At 33.7% G+C, this 20,816-nt stretch overlaps 1 protein-coding gene across 6 annotated transcripts in view; it reads left to right on the top strand.

Annotated features, from left to right (window-relative positions):
- The window catches only part of CRIM1 (cysteine rich transmembrane BMP regulator 1), a 140,851-nt gene that overhangs the window by 35,769 nt on the left and 84,266 nt on the right, over positions 1-20,816 (top strand). For 2 of the 6 annotated variants that reach the window (XM_014071293.2, XM_014071292.2), the window contains one exon: positions 7,202-7,311. The exons of 3 other annotated variants lie outside the window; for them this stretch is intronic. In XM_014071293.2, coding sequence (XP_013926768.2) covers positions 7,224-7,311 — 88 coding nt within the window. In that variant the 5' untranslated portion in view covers positions 7,202-7,223. Of the gene's footprint in view, positions 1-6,674; positions 7,312-20,816 lie in introns of those variants that run through there. One more of the 6 variants, XM_014071291.2, reaches the window with a different exon arrangement.

Raw genomic sequence — 20,816 nt, 5'->3', positions numbered from 1 at the left:
CAGGTACCAAAATCCTGCATAATATTCCAGAGGGTAGACTTTATTACCTTTGCTGCTTTAGAGACAATCAAGATAGCGTTTGGAAGATAGAATGTAGTGAAAGATTGAAAATGCTGCCCTTGTACATATATAGGAATTTAATCTGTCAGCCCTGCAACAGGAAATGGGTCCTGGAGTCATTGTGGTTGGTTCTGTGAGATTGTCAGCATATTATGCAGCTGCTTTAAAAAAAGAAAGACAAACTCAATCCTGGGGGGCGGGGGGAAGCTGTTGATGTAGCAAGCCTTTACATGAACCTATACCTGGAGTACCATATATAGTTCAGTGGACTTAAAACTCTATATTGAAATCTGGTATAGTTCAGAAATGGCACACAGGATATCTACCGGGTAAACACATTTTTTTAAAATGAAGACAGACTTTCTGTCGTACAATGTTGATGCATTTTCAGTGGCATCTCTGCTGCCTCCATGGCTGCTCTTCATAGATGTCCTGGGAGTAGGTCATCCCTGCAATGCTCCTTTAGTAAAGGCATATTTGCTGTTAGGGCTGCTTTGATGCCTACCACTCTGTCTTCTTTTAATTCCATTTTTGAATGCCTTTTACAATTTATACAGATACGTTAAAAATAACAGATTTTTTTTAAAAAAATCTTTGCACTGTAACAAAAGACAGAACAAATAGGATGACTAGGAGTAGTGAAAATAGAAGATAAGTATTGTATACGCTTAGAAACTGTACATTTTTCTTTTTATTGTTTTTAGAAAATCTCCAATAACAGATGAAATATTAGAAAGTAAATTGGAGGCTGATACAAATTAAAAAAAATAAGAATCACTTGCCATACTAAATGAATTCACATTTTTGGGCTCAGATTAATTTTATTCTAAAGTCCTGAAGAATTCTACTGTATCTTTTTTCACAGTTAGTGGCAATAGATGACAGACTGCAAATGTGCAATTCAGTAATATGGAAAAATATTTTTGCCCATCCAAAAAGGTAAAACAGAAGATGCAGCCAACTGTCAATAAATGAGTAGTTTTCTGTACTTAAAATGGAACTGCTCCAGTTAACTTCCTAGTTAAACTGTTAACTACAGGTAGTCCTTGAGTTACAACAGTTCATTTAGTGACCATCCAAAGTTACAGTGACCATTCGGTACAGTGCAACGGAGCCGGTGTCCACCACATGAACATGCACAACATGCGCATGCGTCCTTACCTCCTGCGATGCTCCGCGATGTCTCTGCGACACTCCAGCTGCTCGCCAGAGCGTCGCACAGGCGCCCTAGGCTCCGTGTGCATGTGCGGAGTTGCTGAAGAGCTCAAATACAGGTAAGAAGGGCGGGTGAGCCCTCCAGAGCACTGGAGCGGAGCAGTACCCGGTGCTCCCGGAAGGCACCAGTACACCCATACCAGTTCATAACCTACCACTGCCATGGTCTCATGATTTACATTTGGATGCTTTGACAACTGGTTCATTTTTATGACAGTTGCAGTGTCCTGGAATTATGTGATCCTTTTTGCAACCGTTTGACAAGCAAAGTCAATGGAGAAGCCAAATTCACTTAACCATGTTACCAATTTAACAACTGCAGTGATTCACTTAACAAACGTGGCAAGAAAAGTTGTACAATGGAGCAAAACTCACTTAGCACATTTCTCACTTAGCAACATAAATTTTGGTCTCAGTTGTGATTGTAAGTAGAGGACTACCTGTAATAGTATTACTATATTAATACTATTGCAATGAAGAAAACTACCATAATCCAAGATAAGTGACCTATATAAGGGCTGGAAAGAATGTAACTATCCTGATATGTCTCACACTCTTCTACAAATGGAAAAGTAAAGATCAAAAATATCCAAGTTTATTGTGTATCAATTATCTGTATTTGTTTTATTCTGGTTAGCATGCTCCTTGTTACTGATTGGGTGTGCTTTATAGTTTATTAGGGAGCAGAGTTAAACTTTCAGTAAATGTTGAAAACGTGCTATTATCACTATAGTGTCTTTCAAAAGACTTCGTATTGGAGTTCTTTGAGAATTTGCCTTCTGTTTTCCCTCACTTTTCATAGTTACAGAGAGGAAGAAATGGTTTGCTTTCAAGTAAGATTATTTGAGGGAATTTGAACTAAATATGTAGTTTTTGCAGTTGTTAAATACATGGAAAAACAAAATGAAATGTATTCTAGGATGAACATGCATTGATCAAATTCTCAGATTTGAAATGCTGCATATGGTTTTATATTTTATTTTATTTCATTCAATAGTGTCCAATTCTCAAACTGTCTTGATATCTTCATGCAATTTTCTTGGCAAACATTTTCAGAAGTGATTTGCCATTGTCTGTTTCCTAGGACTGAGAGAAAATGACTGGCTTAAAATCGCCAGGCTGGTTTTGTGTCTAACGCGGCACTAAAATTCATGGTCTCAGTTTCTATCCAGATGCCTTCACCACTACACCATTAGCCTGTTTATTATAACATTGTGGAATTTCTTGTGCTACTTTTCAGATATACTTATTTTCCTATATAACTATGTTAGCACCTGTTCTCTAATTTATTCAAGATTATTAGAAGTGGGTGTACTGAATTATCATAACTAGTAACAAAATATATGCAAACGAATATCAAGGAAAACATATACAAACAAATTAAATGAAAAATATGAAGGTATACAATTCACATGATGGCAAAGCTATGTGCAAAAGATACTGGGACAATTGTGATTTTGTATTTTAAATACTTTGAAAACATCAACTCAAAATACTGTTAATATGTTGTTTATATCAGGTTTAACTTAATTTACATTCAGCTTGCAATATATATTCAGCATCATTTTGCTACTTATTAAGTAATTTATTTCCTTACTTTAAGCAATGCTTTAATGCCACTCCTGGGAACCATTTCTAACTTCACCCATTTGGTAACTATTACAGATATGTAATTTCATATGTGTGTTGTTATATGGAGTTCTCTCCATGCTTGGAACTTAGCTCCCTAATCTTTCATGCAAGTTTGTTTAGTTTGTACTTTAATAAAAAATACATATAAAAAGTTTTCCCAGTTAGAGAATTTAATATATACCTTAGTAGAGATACTCTTTAGAAATGTACAAGGGGGACAGGAAATGTTGCAATGTGAATTATTCCTGTTCAGCATTCTGGTTAACCAGCTATACCTTCATTCAGAATATTCATTCCATCTTTTACCATCTACAATTTTTAGTTCCTTTCATCAGTTCCATCCCCCAAAACTCTGGCTTCTGTGACTATTCTTACTGCTCATTCAGTATTACTTTTTTGTTGTTTTGTGTGAGATATCTTCTCACACACACACACACACACCCCGGGAAGCTTGTTGTATTTCAGCAAACATTGGCTGCTCCAAGCTTACTTCTAACCAGTGGTGGACTGCTGCTGGTTCGGACTGGTTCATGTGAACCAGTAATTCCGATCAGTGGCTGGGCCCGCCCTGGCGCTATCACATCCTACACAATTGCTGGTTTTTCTATGCCACACACGTGCTCACATTTTCGGTTCTGGGCAGATGTTACAGTATATGATGCCCACTTCTGTTTTTAACCTCTTGCATTTCAATAGCCTATATTATCTATGGAGAATGACAGTGTTCTGGGGAAAAAAAGAATGCAATTTTATGAGGCCAGGAATGTTATTTTCTAGACATGAATCAGAAGTATCTATTTCAGTAGACAGTAACTATGAGGATTGGCAACTCTACCAAAAAGTCATGAAAAATATTAGATCCAAGAATGCTACATGGATAGATGCCAAAATGCCTAAAAAAATAAAATCAGAAACCAAGTCTTCAGATCAGGACTGTTTGTGTTAACGCCTACTCTTAAAACTCCTAATGTGAAATCAATCCTTAACTATTATAAGGAACTGGAAGGTTGATTTGGCAACCTTCAGCTGTGAATCGAGTCTTGTAGTTTTAATTTAGGACAAACTAAGATGGATTTCCTGGCTTCATTTGCCCACCACCACCACAACACATACAATTTTACTATCTGGGCTACTGGTGATGGACAAACTACCAACAGTCACTCTAGATGGAAACTTTAAATGGTTGGTGCCAAGGGTCCATAAATGTTGGGTTCCGTTGTAGTCGTAAGTCAAGGATTGCCTCTAATAAATCAACAGTGACACAATAAATCCAATAAAAAGTTATGGAGCTCTCACATTTCTTTTTAGCCAATGGTTATATATTTTAACTGGGAAAGGTAAGACATTTCTGTGATTCTCTCAGAATATTTCAGAGGGATTTGTTCCATATAGGTGTTTGTCTATAAGATGAATAGAAATCCTCAAGCTTAATAAGAGCATTGTTAAGCTAAATTCCATTTCACTTTGGAAATCCTTTCGAATCTTCTGTCTCATATAAAAACAGACCTGAATATGTTGCATACCTTACCTATTCAGCAACATTTATATTGCATACATTCTGTAATCATAAGTGGTCCTGCATCTGTGTTAGTAACATGCTTAGTAATATTGATTTGCTCAGAACATCTACACTATTACATGCTTCCTGAGCATAGCTTTGTGAACCGTGTTTGTAGATACAACGGGTTAGATATATTCAGTAGCTTTACATATGTGCTCACAGTAATCCAAACATTTATGTAGTGAGGAACCTTTCTACACCCTGCTGTCCTTCAACCATATTGGATTACAGCTAAAGTTGTGGATCATTATGGCCAATGGCCATGCTTGTATGTAATTCAGGCAATTGTAATCCAACACATTTGAAGAACATCAATTAGTAAAAGGTTTTTATGCACCATGTTAAATCAGAAATACACCTTCAAACTATTGATAATTTACATTTGTGGCATTGTCTAATTTAAATTCCTATTGAGTCAGCTCTATTACTCTATTACTGCAAGAAAAGCAGAATTTTGTAGGGCTTTAAAATTGCCAAAGATAATTGTATAGCCATGAAATGTTGTAGAAAGTTATGATTATTTTAAAGTGGACCGTATTGTTTTCTTTAACATTGAACACTTTTAGGTGAATAATTAATTTTCAGGCTTCTTTTGGGGCAAGTAGCACATTTTAAGTGTTGTGTGATTTATTTGTTTGTTTATTTATTTATTTGCAAAATAACCACTTGCCTAGGGTGGGAGACATAACCCTAATTTTTCTCAATTTACCCATGTTTTTGTTTGCCCTTTTTTCTGGATAGATGGCAAACAAGGCTGTTGACACCTAGGATTTTTATACTGTATATACAGTATATTTTGAACCTAGAGCAGATACCTTAAGAGTTTTCCAGCGTCAAACTGGTGAAACCAAAGAAAGCAGCTACAGTTTCAATGGCAACCACTGACATGCAGTGTTAATGCATTTATGCAACTTTGAGATGCACTGAGCATAATGTAGAAAACATAGTGTTTATTCAAAGAAGAAACATATTAATGTGCACATTGGTAAAGTGGCTTAAATATGGATGCTTTCAAAACTGTATCCCATTATATCCGATAACTATATCGCATTGTCAGACATGCATTATAAAATTCTATGTTGTGGTTAGATATTACACATAGATTTTAAATTAAGGGCTTTAATATAATTTTGCTATTTTTATATAGCAAATAATATAATAATATTGGCCAATATTTATCGTATCTTCCAAATTAAAAGAAATAAAAAAGAATGGTAGAATAAAGGCCCAAATCAATGTTTAAGTCAGAAGAAAAAACTACTTCTCAGCTGTCGTCTCTAGAAAGACTTTGAAGCCACAAGTGTGTAGGGCTGAATGCTTTAACCTACAGCACTGCATTTTTTAAAGTTATAACTGGAAGAATACTTGGTATTCATTACATTTTTAGTATTTTTTGGTAAGATAGATAATTCTGGATCTTTATAGCAAAATAAAGAAACAATACTAGTTTTGGCTTCAAAACTACTTTGATTATTTATGGGAAATTCTTATTATTGATTTACTAAAATAATCATGGAGTAGAAGTTTTAGATTTAGAAACTTGCTGTGTCTTTTCTGATACTAAGAATCCTATCTAAACTCTCATGAGATCAACTCTTTATTGAATTGATCTTATTCTGATCAATTCTATTTCTGTATTCAGTTCACTTTTTTATAACTCGGAAGACAATTTTTGTTGGTAACTTAGGTTGGTAAAATTAGGAAGTAAATCTATTAGAAATGTATTTCTGATGGGCACAGAAACCATAACCTTTGTAAAAAGGATAAACATTGAAAATATTCTTGGTTTGAATAACATAGCATAGATTCATAAAAGAAAAAAACTAGAAATCAACCTTTTGGTAAACAAAATATTTTTTGACTGATATTTTCACTGTAGCTTGCTACCTGGGGCTGATTATGTTAAATTTATCATCTCTCTGGGAGTTTACAGTATTTTTCTGGAAATTGTATCTAAAATTACAAGCATCCTAATACTTTAATTTAAGAAACATAGTCAATATAATTGCTAAAAGAATTATTTAACTCTTGTTTGTATGTGTGCATAACACTCTGCAGTTACTTGTTCTGATCTAGTCATTCCTTGTGGTTGAGGGAATTAGTGTTTGCGTGATGTACTTGATTAAGTCATGTACAGTCTCATCACATTTGTGAATCAGCTTTATTAACTGGAAAATATTGAACACCTTCCATATATACTTTTAAGGGTCCAATTCTTGGAGGTAAAAATCCTTAAGAGCAATGAGATAAAACTAAAACAATGTTTTAGATTGTGTCATTGCTATTATGTATAGACTGTGTTTTTAGATGTGTGGGAGCAGATAATATCAATAAAGCGTATATATTACTGAAAGCACATATTTTCCATAGCATTGTTTCATTGTTCCTAATAGGTAGGATTATTTTTTTTAAAGATTGTTTAAAATTCATAAATGTTAATTATTGCCACTTTTATAAATGAAATGAAGGGTTTCTTTTTAATTCTGAGTTCAGTGTTCTCTTTATAAATTGATAACACTACTTGCAATCGAAGCTTTAATGTAAGGCCAGTTGATACAAAAAGCTGCAATATAAGTTTCTTGATAGGACTAGTTTAATATATAAATTTAGTTTAGTTAGCATAAGATAAAGAATTTAGCATATGCCATTCTTAGTCATCCAGTGTTCAGATTGGCGAGTGATCAGCTCTTTAAGCTTTCATTCTGTCTCTCTTTCTCTCTTTCTTTCGTTCAGGTTTTCGCCCCTCCCCAACAACATGCCTGTAAAGTGGGGCTTCTCCCACTTGGCTGAGGACGTCTTAGCTGGATCGATTGTGGGGAGGAGCAGCAGCAGCAGTTCTGAGGGTGAGTAGAGGCTGCCAGGGTTCAGGCCTGGATTTATGCCTCTCTTCCCCTGCTCTCTTCCTTAATTAACTGGGGGAGGGGGTTATTTCAACATCCGAAAAGGACATTGCTTTCACCTTTGCTGTCATAGAACCTAAGACTTTTCTTAATGAGTTATTCTTATACAGTTGGTGGCTTACAATCAATCATTTAAATTTAAAATCGAAAAAACCCTCAGATTCAATATAACAGCAGCGAAGAACAGGTCCACAGCAATCTGGCTGGAGCTATTTCTTCTTTTTCTTTCGATTTTGGAAGCACTTGACTGCAAACATTTTAGAGGTTAATTAGATTTTTTTTAAAAAAAGAAACGGGTTGGATCAACCCACTTCAAAATAATACCAACATAACTATGGTATGAATAAGAAATTAACAATTGCATAGCAATGTGCCAAATTTTTCCTTTTGTTCAAGAAGTTATGTTTACCTACATCTTTCAGTTTTAACACTTTTTCATGATCCCAGCAACCTAAAAAAAATTAGAAGACTTTATTTTCCCTTTTTGAGAAACTTGAGAAAATATTAAAAGACATGATTAAATTTAGAATGCATTGAAGTGCTTTTCTTTGAAAATGACACAGAAAAGAAGTATGAAAATGTATGATCATATCCACTTGATTAGAGAGACAAATGGTTTCATTGGGATGCTAAGCGATAATAAGGATCAAACAGGTTGTTTAAATATTTGGAAATCAGTGGCTTTATTTCCACTTCTTAAAGATGTTTGATCACCTGTCCAAATATTACTTGAGTATGAATGTGGCCTATATTTGATTTTGAATTCAAAGTAACCATTGGATAGAAAGAATGTGGAATTATGTTAGGTTTATAATTATGGTTACATTTGTTTCTTTTTCTTGGTTGTAATAAAGTGATAATGTTTAGGTTATCGTCTCAAAGTTCATACTACAGTTGGAGTAGAATAAGCTCTTCTAGTTTTATAGGAGAAAATAACATTTTTAATATTGCATCCTCTTTTTATAATTTTAAGGCTGAGTAAGAGTATCCTATTAAGATCATTTGTACCCTAGGCCTGTGCAATGGACAGAAAGATATTTTGGTGTATCCTCCTAAATTGGCAGGGCAATATTTTTTACCTTGGACTTTCGATTCCATAATCAGGAAATCTTTCTAAAAAATTCATTTAAGGGACAAGTAGAAATGTTCAGGCAGGTTTATTTGAACTGAGGTGGTTTAGATAACTTTAAGCATGATGGCAGTACTCTAACCTGATGCTGATTGTCAGTGACATGAAAAATCCACATTATAATGCATGCAATATATATTTTATGGCTGCTAGTTTTTAAAAGTCTCTCATTAGTGGGAAGTTATATTATGTGAAAGAAATTCTAGATACTGACAAGATTTAATTTCATTTAAAGTTTTTGATTACTTTTACTTGATTTATTGAAGTTATAATACAGTAATTCTCAAGTGGTAATAATGGATGACTTTCTTGTAAAACTGGGGATAGAGCAGATTTCAACTTGGATAAATACCTTTAATAATGCATCATGGTTTATTAAAACACTTTATTTGAGAACTGTGGATTACTTGTAGATATTTCCTATGTGGTACTTTTACTTTTATGTACTTAAGAGCAGGAATGGTTTGTGATAATAATAACAATGCAAAATTTAACAGAATGCTATTGTTATATTTCAAATTCATGCATCATGTGCACTACTTTGGCCGCAGAGCTTTTATGGAGGCCCTTCATATTTTTCAACCTCATATTAATTATGTTACTTTCTGAGGTATAGGATTTGTTCTCCCAGAGAGTTGCATGTAATACTTTGCAGTGTTTATTTTGGCAAACCAAATAGCTTAATTTAGAATTTAAACATATTATGTGGTTATTTAGTTGTTAGCAGAAATGGTTGACCCAAATTGTCTGAAGGGTCACATTTTCCATTCAGAGAATGTTTGAGAGATACTCTTGATTTCTTAGTTCAAGCATTGTTGAAGCAAAATGAAGTATAAGTCTATGCTGTTCAACTGTTAGGAAAAATACTACCATCATTTATGAAAAGCTATTTCACTGTAGGTTCCTGATAAATTATTTTCTCATTGTTTTGTCAAAATACCACAGGTCCACTGATAAACAGTCACTTAAACCTAATTAAGAATTATTCTTAATAGGATTGTAAGCATACAAACTGACTGTTATGACTAATCTGGTTTCCTAATTAGAATTCTTTAAAACAAGTTCCCTAAGGGCTGAGATAAGTAGTTTAACAAACTGTTAGCTGTTATTAATAATGAATATTTTTCCTGGCCAAATGACATCAGTTTATATATTTAATCAGAAGTAATATAAGTCAGAATGAAATTGTGCAAACAGTAATATTTCAGCTATGATGTCATCTTAAAGCCTTGAGGATTAATTAAAATACGGATTTTGCTTAATCTAAGAAGTAGTAACTGATTATATTCATTTGGTAAATTTTCTTTTAGGGCAGATAGATTCTCTTTGAGGTGGTGGGGACATATGACTTCCCAGTGTGGTTTACAGACAATTTCCGGGGGGGGGGGGGATCACTTTCTGCTTTCATGCATGAAACATATTTGTGGGTGTATGGGTCTGGCTTTTAATAAAGGCTTCTTTTATAGCATTTAGTCTGGTTTCATCTGCATAATGACCCAATGCTGCCTTTCTGCTGCTAATTGTGTCCTAGTTCATTGTTATATTTTCATCCTTAAGTGCTATGATAAGAATCAGAAGCAGGGGAAGTGAAAGTGAGCCCCAACCAAAGATGCAATCTGGATTAGGGCCAACGTGCCTTTCCCCCAACATCACAGTGGGATGGTCATTATCATGCATAGCTTTGCCTTAATTTATTCTTTCCATTTTTAAATTTTAGATTCAGAATTTAACATTGGACTCATAATGCCTCCATGAACTGAATTACCTTTCATTTAACATTAATTTTACTGGATTTTATTTTTCTACACATGCTTTCATTAGCTTACTTGTATTAATTTTGTGAATGTATGTTGTGTTAACTATTTTCTTTTACTTGTCCATTGCCTTGGTGCCACAATGGTTAGAATGCAATATTGCAGGCAAATTCTGTCCGTAGTCTGGTGTTCAATCCTGACAGGGTTCAAGATTGACTCAGCCTTCCATCCTTCCAAGGTTGGTAAAATGAGGGCCCAGATTGTTGGGGGTAATATGTTGATATTATAAACCACCCAGAGAGTGCCTTAAAGTGCTATGGGGCAGTATATAAGTCTAAGTGCTATTGCTTCTGACTGTATTTGACTCTGCTTTACATTCTTAAGGACTTGTATTTGCATACACAAACTAAACTCTAGAGTATGCAAGAATACTGTAAACTATAAACACTTCATTTTTAAAACATCATTCCTTTTGTTCCTAGAAACAATATTGAACAGAACTATCTTGTTCTCGGGTGATTAGTAAATAATTACCCAGTTGAAGTTTTCTTTGCGTTTCAAATTTTAGTACATTATTTTTGAAAATACATGAAGCTTCCTTCTTTCACAGTCGTAGTTGTTTAATGGTATCTGGAAAGTCTGTCACCTATAGAATTTGGAGGGAAAATATGACAAGTTGGGTTCAACTCCATTAGCTTATGGAGTGTAAAAGGCCATGTAATAGCTTCAGAAATATTTTCTAACATTGTCCAAAAAACCCACAAAATGTTTCTTATTTAAATTCAATGATGATCAATAAACGAGCTACATATTTATGAAAAGGAAATTCTTATGTCATTGCTATTATGACACCATTAAGGTGTAGGCTACTTTGTTTGACTCTGGATATATTTAGGATCATAAGAGAATGTGTGGGTAGATTCTCAAAATGGCTGCCATTGTGGGTATGGTGAGGCAGCTAATTACCAGAAGGTGAAGTAGGGGGCCAGAATGGTATCTGTAATTCCAGTAGAAGTTTTGTGGAGTCTGAAAGCATTGGGATAAATATGATGTTCTCTCTCATATATAGGGTGTGTGTGTGTGTGTGTAGTATTTTTTAAACATCAAGTGAGGTAGAGGGGCTGATGGGCACTAAGGAACAGCTTTTGGGTACGCTGTCTAGAATCCCTTATCTGTGAGATAAGCATCTTTGAAAATATGACAAATATATATAAATAAGAGATTGTCTAGATCAGAGGTGGTGTTCAGCAGGTTCTGACCAGTTCTGCAGAACTGGTAGCAGAAATTTTGAGTAGTTTGGAGAACCGATAAATACCACCTCTGACTGGCCTCGCCCCATCTATTCTCTGCCTCCCGAGTCCCAGGTGATCGGGAAGAAATGGGGATTTTGCAGTAATGTTCCCCTGGAGTGGGGTGAGAATGGAGATTTTACAGTATCCTTCCCCTGCCACTTCCACCAAGCCCCACCCACCAAGCCATGGCACCAACCCAGAACCAGTAGTAAAAAATGTTGAATCCCACCACTGGTCTAGATCAGATTCTACCAATTCGCTCCTATGTGCAGAAGTGTCCGGGCTGATGGGTGGAGCCTCCCACCGCTGCTACTACCAGTTCGCCCACCTCTGGTCTAGATCTATTAGCAACTATGAGGAACACATTGCTTCTTCTGACATAATAGTCACATTATATGTATGTATTAAGGCAATGTTGCAATTCAAGACTCAAAGGGGAATAGTATGTAGTATTTACATTGAACTTCTTCTTTAAGTTAAACCATTGACATTGAGTTTTCAAGAGATTGTCAGCAATAAATAGAAATTGAAATAAAAATGCTTTTAAAATGTAACCTATTAAAAAAAATTAAGTCAAAGAGTTGAAAAACAAGAAAAAAAATCAATTGAAAATAAAACATTGTGTGGCTTTCTCTGCACACATGCAATTAAAATAACAAGAAACTTGCCAGAGCCAAAATATGTTGTATTCCATCTGAATCTGAATCTTGGTTTATTAATCCATTAACAAGCTTACATTTGGAAATGAATGCCCCACTTTTTTATTAGACAAAAGATGCTGGCTTTTCTACTATTTAATTCAACCATCCTTTTTACATGAATAATTATGTGACAATAACTGTAAACATGCTACTTGTTTCAGGTAAAAAGAACATTCATTTTTTGCATATTGAATTCTTTACAAGAGAAAATAATGGCTGCGCTTTTAAAAAGGCTAGGCAAATAGCATGTGAAGTAGACAAAAATAAATGTGTGAGGTAAATTCTCTTTAAGTAAGGTTTTTCATAGTGTCGTAGTGGTGAGAGATAATCTAGCTGCCAGTAAATGATGTTCTGAGTAATGTAGAGATTCAGATATTCAGCTGGAGAGACTTTGAACTAAATTCTAAAAGCTTGCCAATGGCATTAAAGTGATTGTTTTTTCTGCCCAAATGATTTAGTTGATAGTTATGACAATAAAATGAAGTGTGAAGAGCCATGAATTCCTTGAATGTGAAGCAAACATAATAAAAAAGCCCAATCATTATGAGTGTGTGTTTGCATTAATAAGGTGTTTTAGATCTTTAATGGTAGATGTGCATAAAGCAAATTTTAGGACTAGGAATAAATTGTGTTTAGTTTTTACTCCACCAACTTTCCTGGACAATGTACTCTGAAGCTAATTCATCAGACATAGTAAACATCACACATAATAGAATAAAATACATATAGATGATCAGACAGTTACAGATCTAGCTATTTTCCTATAACTAATATTACACAATCATTCGGCATTTGACATTCAGTCTCATTAAAACCAATTATCTAGAATAGGCTTAGAACCTATAGGAATACTTGCTGTGATGAAGTGAGCTGTAAATCATAAATACTTATGCAAGAATAAATTTATTAGTCTTTACAGTTCCAAATGTCACTGGAGGTTAATGCTTTAATGCTTTATAAGTGCAGCACAAGGTATTGTGAGTCCACAATAATATTATATTTATTTTCTAATGAAAACACCAGGGAATCCTATGGGTTGAAATTAAATAAGTGGCTGTATAATTATAAACTTGTAACAGGATAAATATCTAGCTGTTAGATGATTATATTAATCTTAAAGTAAATGCTTCTTCTTCTGGCTACTTTTATTTATCAGGGTTCCCAACAGACAGCTGTGGCACAACAGAATATATTTAAACAAAATATGGGTTCTTAGCTGCAGGAAGAATAATAACTAGCTATATTAGGGTATTGGTTCCCATTTAAAGTCAAAATTTGTTAAATTATGCAATAGGAGTTTTTGACTCTGCATTTGGAGTGAAATTTCAAGACATCTATTCTACAGGTTGAAAGACACCATTAGATTTAACTGACATGTGTTCTATGATCTTTCCAAGCAGTTTGAAAGCAAATATTGCTGAAATGTCAGTCTCATAAAGTCTAATCACAAAATAACATGGTAAGATGCTATCTTTGAGAGTCAGTAGGTTGGTATTCTTTCCAATGGAATACTTATCTTTCTTTGATACAGTATGCATAAAACAATACAAAATGAATTAAGTTAGTCTAGTTTCTGCTACATTAGAGAACAGCACTAATTTTTTATGAAGTAGTTGTTTTATGTTTCACACTAAGAGATAAAGAAATATTTGTATAGATGCTTAAATTGGATTGAACAGTTTAAGAGGTAAAATTAATGAAAATAGCACATTTATGAATTGATGGTTTACAGTAATAGTTTTACATAATATTTTCAATGGCAAGACCACTTAAACTTTCTCTCTCATTCCTTTTAAGAGTTTGTGATTTTATTGTTCCTTTTATTTGAAGACCAGAGATGAAAAATATATATAGTCCTTGACTTACAACAATTCATTTAGTGACTGTTTGAAGTTACAATGGCACTGGAAAAAGTGACTTAGGACCATTTTTCAGACTTGCCACCATTTCGGAATCCCCATAGTCATGTGATCAAAATTCAGACATTTGGCAACTGACTCTTATTTATGAGGATTGCAGTGTCCCAGGGTTGTGTGGTCACCTTTTGCAACCTTCTGACAAGCAAAGTCAATGGGAAAGATTTACTTAATAACCATGTTACTAACTTAACAACTGCAATGATTCTCTTAACAACTGTAGTGAGAAAGGTCATAAAATGGGGCAAAATTCACTTAACTATTTCACTTAACAACAGAAACTTTGGGCTCAATTGCGGTCATAAGTTGAGGACTACCTATATTCTGAATATTTTTACTATCTGTATAGATGTCCATGCAATTATTAGCCAATTAGCTTACATAGGCTTTATAGACTGTCAAATGATAAGTGATTGCAGTAGTGCTTTATTTAAAAATGACCTGACCAGAAAAAATGATAATTTCAGATGTACAATCTGTGGGATAGTAACTGATATATATATAAAAAAATCATGTATTCATTTCTGAAACATGGCGGTACTTTATGACCTTTCTTGTAATGTATTGGCTGTGAGTCCCTTGACTGTTATTTTATGACAATCTGTGTATTTTTGCCTAAAAAGAATAATACAAAATTCTGAATTAATGTATCTGAGCAATATATTGGTCATGTTGGTGTCAGCATTCCAACTAACTCCTTGTTGCAATTCAGAACTTGGAGGATTCAAGAACATTGCTTTTTGCATTCCTCAATATAGGAGCTAAATAAATTGTGGAAATTACAGTATTTCTATCATCTTCTGTTATGTATGAGCTATATTTATATTTTCCAACTAAATTAAAATAAACATAGTTTGATTTGGATTTTAGATTACTGATTTATGTTGGAAAATAACAGAAAAATGTTAGAAACAAAATAAATGTCAATTCAACTTTTTTCTCCAACATGGTTTCTCTAAGCATCCATTCACAGTTCTCTTGAAGTACAACATTCATTACTATGCAGTAATGAATTATTGGAAATGGTCCTCCAATACCATCCTAATTTCTAAGAACATCTCAACTATAAATTACAAGCTTTCTTAGAAAATAAAAATAATGGGTAATTCTGGCTTAATGGATTATATATAAATATGACTCTCTCTATATAAAGGGAAAAGGACAGTAGAGGAAATACAAATTATCTTGCAGCAGGAAGGGATAGCATTCTGAAAAACTGTCCTTTGTCACTCATGGTAGCCATTTTGTGAATCAAGAGGCAGAAGCTCTTTTATGAGAGTATCTGCAAGTTCTGAAAATATTAGCTGTGCTTGCCAACAGAAAGGACACTTGCTTTAATTGCTTCTTGTTAAGAACTTTTGAATTAGGCTTTATTGTATTACTGCTTTATATAATACACATCATTATCTGTGGCTATTACTTTCTCATGTAGTTTAACCAATCCTGAGGTAAAACAGTTGCAAACATTCACCTTTATTTGCAGTGAGGCTTTGTTTTGTGTTTTAAAAAGTGGAACTTTTCTTCTTGTGTATCTTGAGTTTAATTGCTCCTTAGTTTCATTGCATATTTAAGTCAGCTGCCAAGAAAACAAAACATGCAAAATGGACTTAATAGACGAAGCTTAATGAACTTTGGCATGCCTGACTTAAATGTTGCAAACTGATGGACAAGTCATTTGCACATACCATATAAATAACTTACATAGGCATCTACGTTTGAGTTTCTGCCAAATAACCTGGGAGAGTTGCCATTTTTGCTTAGCTTCCATTAAATTAGTGCTGGTTGGTAGTTAGCACAGATGGGTGTGTACATGTAAAAGAATGTAACCTACTATGTCAGTATTGGTATGTGAGAACATGCCTTATACTTGACCTGTGTAAGCAAGACCTATAATTTTTCAGGCTTGTCTCAACAGGAAAGCTTTTATTAAGGGGGCTAAACTAACTCAACAGAATGGATGGCAGGAGCTTTCTCCTTAAAAAACTATACTTCCTATGGTTGAAAATAGCTTTAAAATACTTGATGGCCAATCAGATACAAGCAACACATTAATGTAAATGCAGATTAAGCAACAGCTATTGAACACAATCTAATTATTTATTGATTCTTTGACAGTAGAAGTATTCATTCTTATAGCTGGGAATAAGTATAAAATTCTTTCTTATCAGCATCTTTGTGTTAAGTGTAATACATGATATCTATTAAAAACTCCTATAGAGGATATAGTCTGTTTAATTAAAAATCTTATTCCTCTTTAAAATTCCATCATGCTTTTCTTCTACAGATTCCTTAATTCTCAGCTTAATATTATTCTATAAAAAGATTATATATTTATACTCAGTCATTTTTTTCCATTTTTTAAAGTTTTCATAAATGTTGAGCTACAGTACTTTGTTATTGGATTTTGCTACAGTATAGAAGTGAGCTATGCCTTAATAAAACAGTTTTCACAACAAAAGTTCCTGACTACATAGGATCTTCTTAAACAACTGTATTTACCATAATTTATTACACTTCCCTACAAATCTATGAGATGTTTGACTTTATTTTTTTTTAAATCTTCTTTTTATATATAATAAAAATATGTATTATTATATAATAAATATTATTATATAATAAATAAATATTATTTTTATTATATAATAAATGATTTTACTTCTGTTAGATTTTCAATGTATATAAGAAAAAGTATGTGTGTGTGTGTTACTAAACTTACAACTACTGAAATATTTTATATATATAATATATATAATGAATGGGTTAATAAACTACATGTGTCACATTTGAAGATTGAACTACATGTCATTTTTCAGTTATGTCTTAACTATAATAGGATGCTACAGATAAGTGTGAAGTATTCCTGCCTGTGATGGAGAGCAGTGAGTTATTTCTGTAGTTTCAGCAGTCTGATTTACTTCCCTTATTTTTTTAGTGAGCTGTGATGAAGGCATTGTGGTATTGTTAGATCTTGGTGAGCCTGATGTCTTGGAATAAAATAAAATATCTCAGAATAAAATAAAAATAGCATACTGGGATGATTTAATATTAGTTTTAAAAGATAATGTTTGAATAAAAAATACTAGATAGTAATGGCAAAATATATGTGGAGAGAGATGTCCTGTTCTATTGTTAGTTTTTTCATGGATCCCAGACATCTTAAATAGTGCAACAAAAACATAATATTTATTTTGTTAATGTTTTATTTTATATCAGTATCCTTGGTATTATCGGGATAATCTACTTTTTTTACAATGATCCAGGGCTTCCCACAGAAGAATGAAATTGCCTCTTGATCTGAAAACATGTATCCATCCAAAAATCCAATGATATATAAAAGTTTATCAATAGTTTCAGAAATATCTGTAATTTACTTGAAACAACCATAAAACTTAGTACATTTATAGAATCAAAGAAAGTTGTTTTCATTTTGTAGTTTTCATGTATTAAAAATTATTGTAGAAGTTAATATTAACAGATGTACCTTTTAGTTGACCAAACTAAGTATAGTAAAGGTTATCGGGTTATTGCCTTGCAACTTTTTTTTTTTTAACCATCCTAGATTTTAAATGAACAAAGACAGAAATAGTTTTTTAAAATATAGACCTTCTAATCAAATAGAATTAGGAACGATAGACTGCATTATATTGCTTGTATGATTCTCTTAAGGACTCCTTTATTTCCACGGACAATAAATTACTGTCTTAAATGTAGCCATTATCTTATATACCTGTTTTTTGAAATTGGTTAGGGTGGGGGGAAGGTAGTTTCCTTTAATTTGAGGTTGGTTATGGACTGTGAATAAATCCCTATAGATTTTTTGGCAAGAGTATAGAAATGGATGGATCATCATTGCCACCTTCTGCTTGTTCTGTAGTGGTTGTTTTTTGTTGCCCAGTTTAGCCTGCAGACTTAGGAGTTCCTGATTATTTTCTTTCTGAGTACTAATCTGGTCCTATCTTGTTCAGCTTCTTTTGAAATTGGCCATGCTTCATTAGTTTTTAATTATTTGAGATGTTTTGAATAATTGAAAGAAAATTGTATTTTTTGTTTATTTGTTTGTTTGTTTATTGGTATACCTGGCATTTTTATAGTGTATGGGAAAACATATTCTTCCATTATGGAGTTTGCAATTTATTAAAAATTCGTTATACAGGAAACAGAGAAAGGAAAGGGAAAGATAGGTACAAATAGGAAAAGGTTAGGCCCTTATTTCAGTCATGCATGTCTAAATTTAGTTTTGTATAGGAGAAAATCTGAGGGGATGCAGGGCTCATTGGCTAAGATGCTGAGCTTGTCGATCAGAAAGGTCAGCAGTTCGACAGTTTGAATCCCTAGTGCCGCATAATGGAATGTGCTCCCATTACTTGTCCTAGCTTCTGCCAACCTAGTAGTTTGAAAGCACGTAAAAATGCAAGTAGAAAAATAGGATCCACCTTTGGTGGGAAGGTAACAACATTCCATGCACCTTCGGCATTTAGTCATGCCGGCCATGTCTTTGGACAACATTGGCTTTTCAGCTTTGAAACAGAGATGAGCGTCGCCCCCTAGAGTTGGGAACAACTAGCACATATGTGCAAGGGGAACCTTTACCTTTTAGGAGAAAATCTATGAGAGATTGTGAATCTTAATATTCACTGAGTCTTAATACATTCAGATAGCATTAAAATCATAAGAGGAAAGAATACATATCAGTAAGAAATAGTGTTTTTAAATTGTTGGAAGAGTAAAGGCAATTAGCAAAGCTATGTCACCAGAAAGCCAGCGTGACTATGACTCAACACATGGCTCAGTACTATACTTTTGCCAAAAGTAGTATGCAATACAACCTTTTGGTCCTTTTCTTTGCACTCAGTACTGAGTGGAACACTAAGCAACTTATCATAACAAGTTCTGGATATATTATAGGGAAACATACCATGGTGGCTTACTCCAGCTGCTTAGTGCTTCCTCAAATGTAGTGCTTTCTTTTCTTGTCCTTCCAGAAAGAAGACTCCCATCAAACCTGGTTTCAAAACTCAGAGATAAATCTGTTTAGAAACTTAATAGATTGACATGCAGCTTAGTCTCCCAGGTTTAGCATTAGAAGCTAGGTTGCTATTTGGGGTTAGTGTGAGTTTAGCTTTAAAAAAACTAAATAATTTGTCATTTATTTAATAAGTCATGGCTTACTGTAATGTCCAAATCAAATCATTAATTCTATTTAAATGTGAAACACAATGTTTTAGTTGAGAAATTATAGTTGAATAACATGGCATGTTGAGGCTTAAAAGCTAGGGTTTGCGTAGCTAGAGAAAATTCAAGATCAGAAATCCACAAAGTGATAACACAAGAGAATACCTTCTGTCAAGAGAAATATAGAAATTGATTATGCATACAGTTGTCAGTGTGATGTGATGTGATGGTCCTGAGGGTAATTGGTGTGATGTGACCAGAAAAAAAAGAAAGAAAATAAAGGCTTAAAAAGGGGCAAATTTAGTAATTCATTGCTAGGCAGCAACAACTTAAGTATAGTGTCAAGATTAAATATCATTTTTTCATCTGTGTTCTGCAGTAATATGTATTTAGTTCTCGATGCTACATTTTAGAGAATATTTTGACCAGTTAGAGTATTTCTAAAGGACAGTAACCTGGAAAGAAAAACTTAGAAATAACAGACAGACAGTCAAACAGGCCAAATCCAGTCTAAACATCTGGCAGAGTATATGACCAACCATAATAATGCCAAAGAGAAATTGTGGTTTAAATCACAAGAAGATATCAGAAACAATGTGTTTAAACTACAAGAAGTAGTTTAGAGGAGTTCTAACCCCACTTGAGGGGCAGAGTCATCTGGGTAACCTTCTCAAACCACTTCTGAAATCTTACTAAGAAAACTTCAGGGACTAGTTCAGGTAGTTACCAGCAGTCAACAGTGATGAAAAGGCATGCACAGACACACACAAGAAAAAAGGAAATATGTTTTGGCTGGTAGGCAGAAAATAACTCTAAAGGTAAAGCTTTTCCACATTTCAGTAGACTGGTTCAAAAAATGGTGGCTCCCTTCACTTGGGATGTTTAAAGAGAAGCTATGTGGAAATCTGTTGAACATGCTGAAATAGTGGACACTGTACTGGCCAGGATTAGACTTATCTGCAAGGTCCTTTACATATGATAATTCTGTGAAAAGTAATGGACTATGGCTAACTGCGATCAGACCAGTGTACATTACAGTGCTTCTCACACACACAAAAATGGTATTGCGGAAGGGGAAATATAAAGAGAGTTAGTAGAGCTTTAGTTTACTTGATTTCTTAAATATCTGCTTGCATGTGTCCTCTGTTCATGATTTTTGTATTTGAACAATGGGGTTCAGGATACATTTTAAAATATAAAGAATGACTATTTGTTTGGGCTAATTTGATCTGCTCTTCTTTCATTTAATAGTATTAAGAACATTCTTTCATTCGTCTCATTTTGTTGAAGTGACTATATTAAGAAATTAACACCATAGTTTATATTAGCTAAATGTTGTAGCTTGTATAACAGATGACTCATGTTAATATTGTTTAACCTTAAACCTCTATGAAATATTATTTCAGCTCTTATTCTCTGCCAATGTTTTGCATAACAGAATTCTGTGAAAACATATTTGCCACTTTTAGGAGGTTTGCATATAT

Source organism: Thamnophis sirtalis, unplaced genomic scaffold (genome assembly GCF_051295495.1).
Source record: "Thamnophis sirtalis isolate CommonGarterSnake01/CBP01778 unplaced genomic scaffold, rThaSir2_p1.2 scaffold_6, whole genome shotgun sequence".
NCBI lineage: Eukaryota > Metazoa > Chordata > Lepidosauria > Squamata > Natricidae > Thamnophis > Thamnophis sirtalis.
The sequence above is the reverse complement of the archived record's forward strand: the minus strand, read 5'-3'. Positions and strand labels throughout refer to the sequence as shown.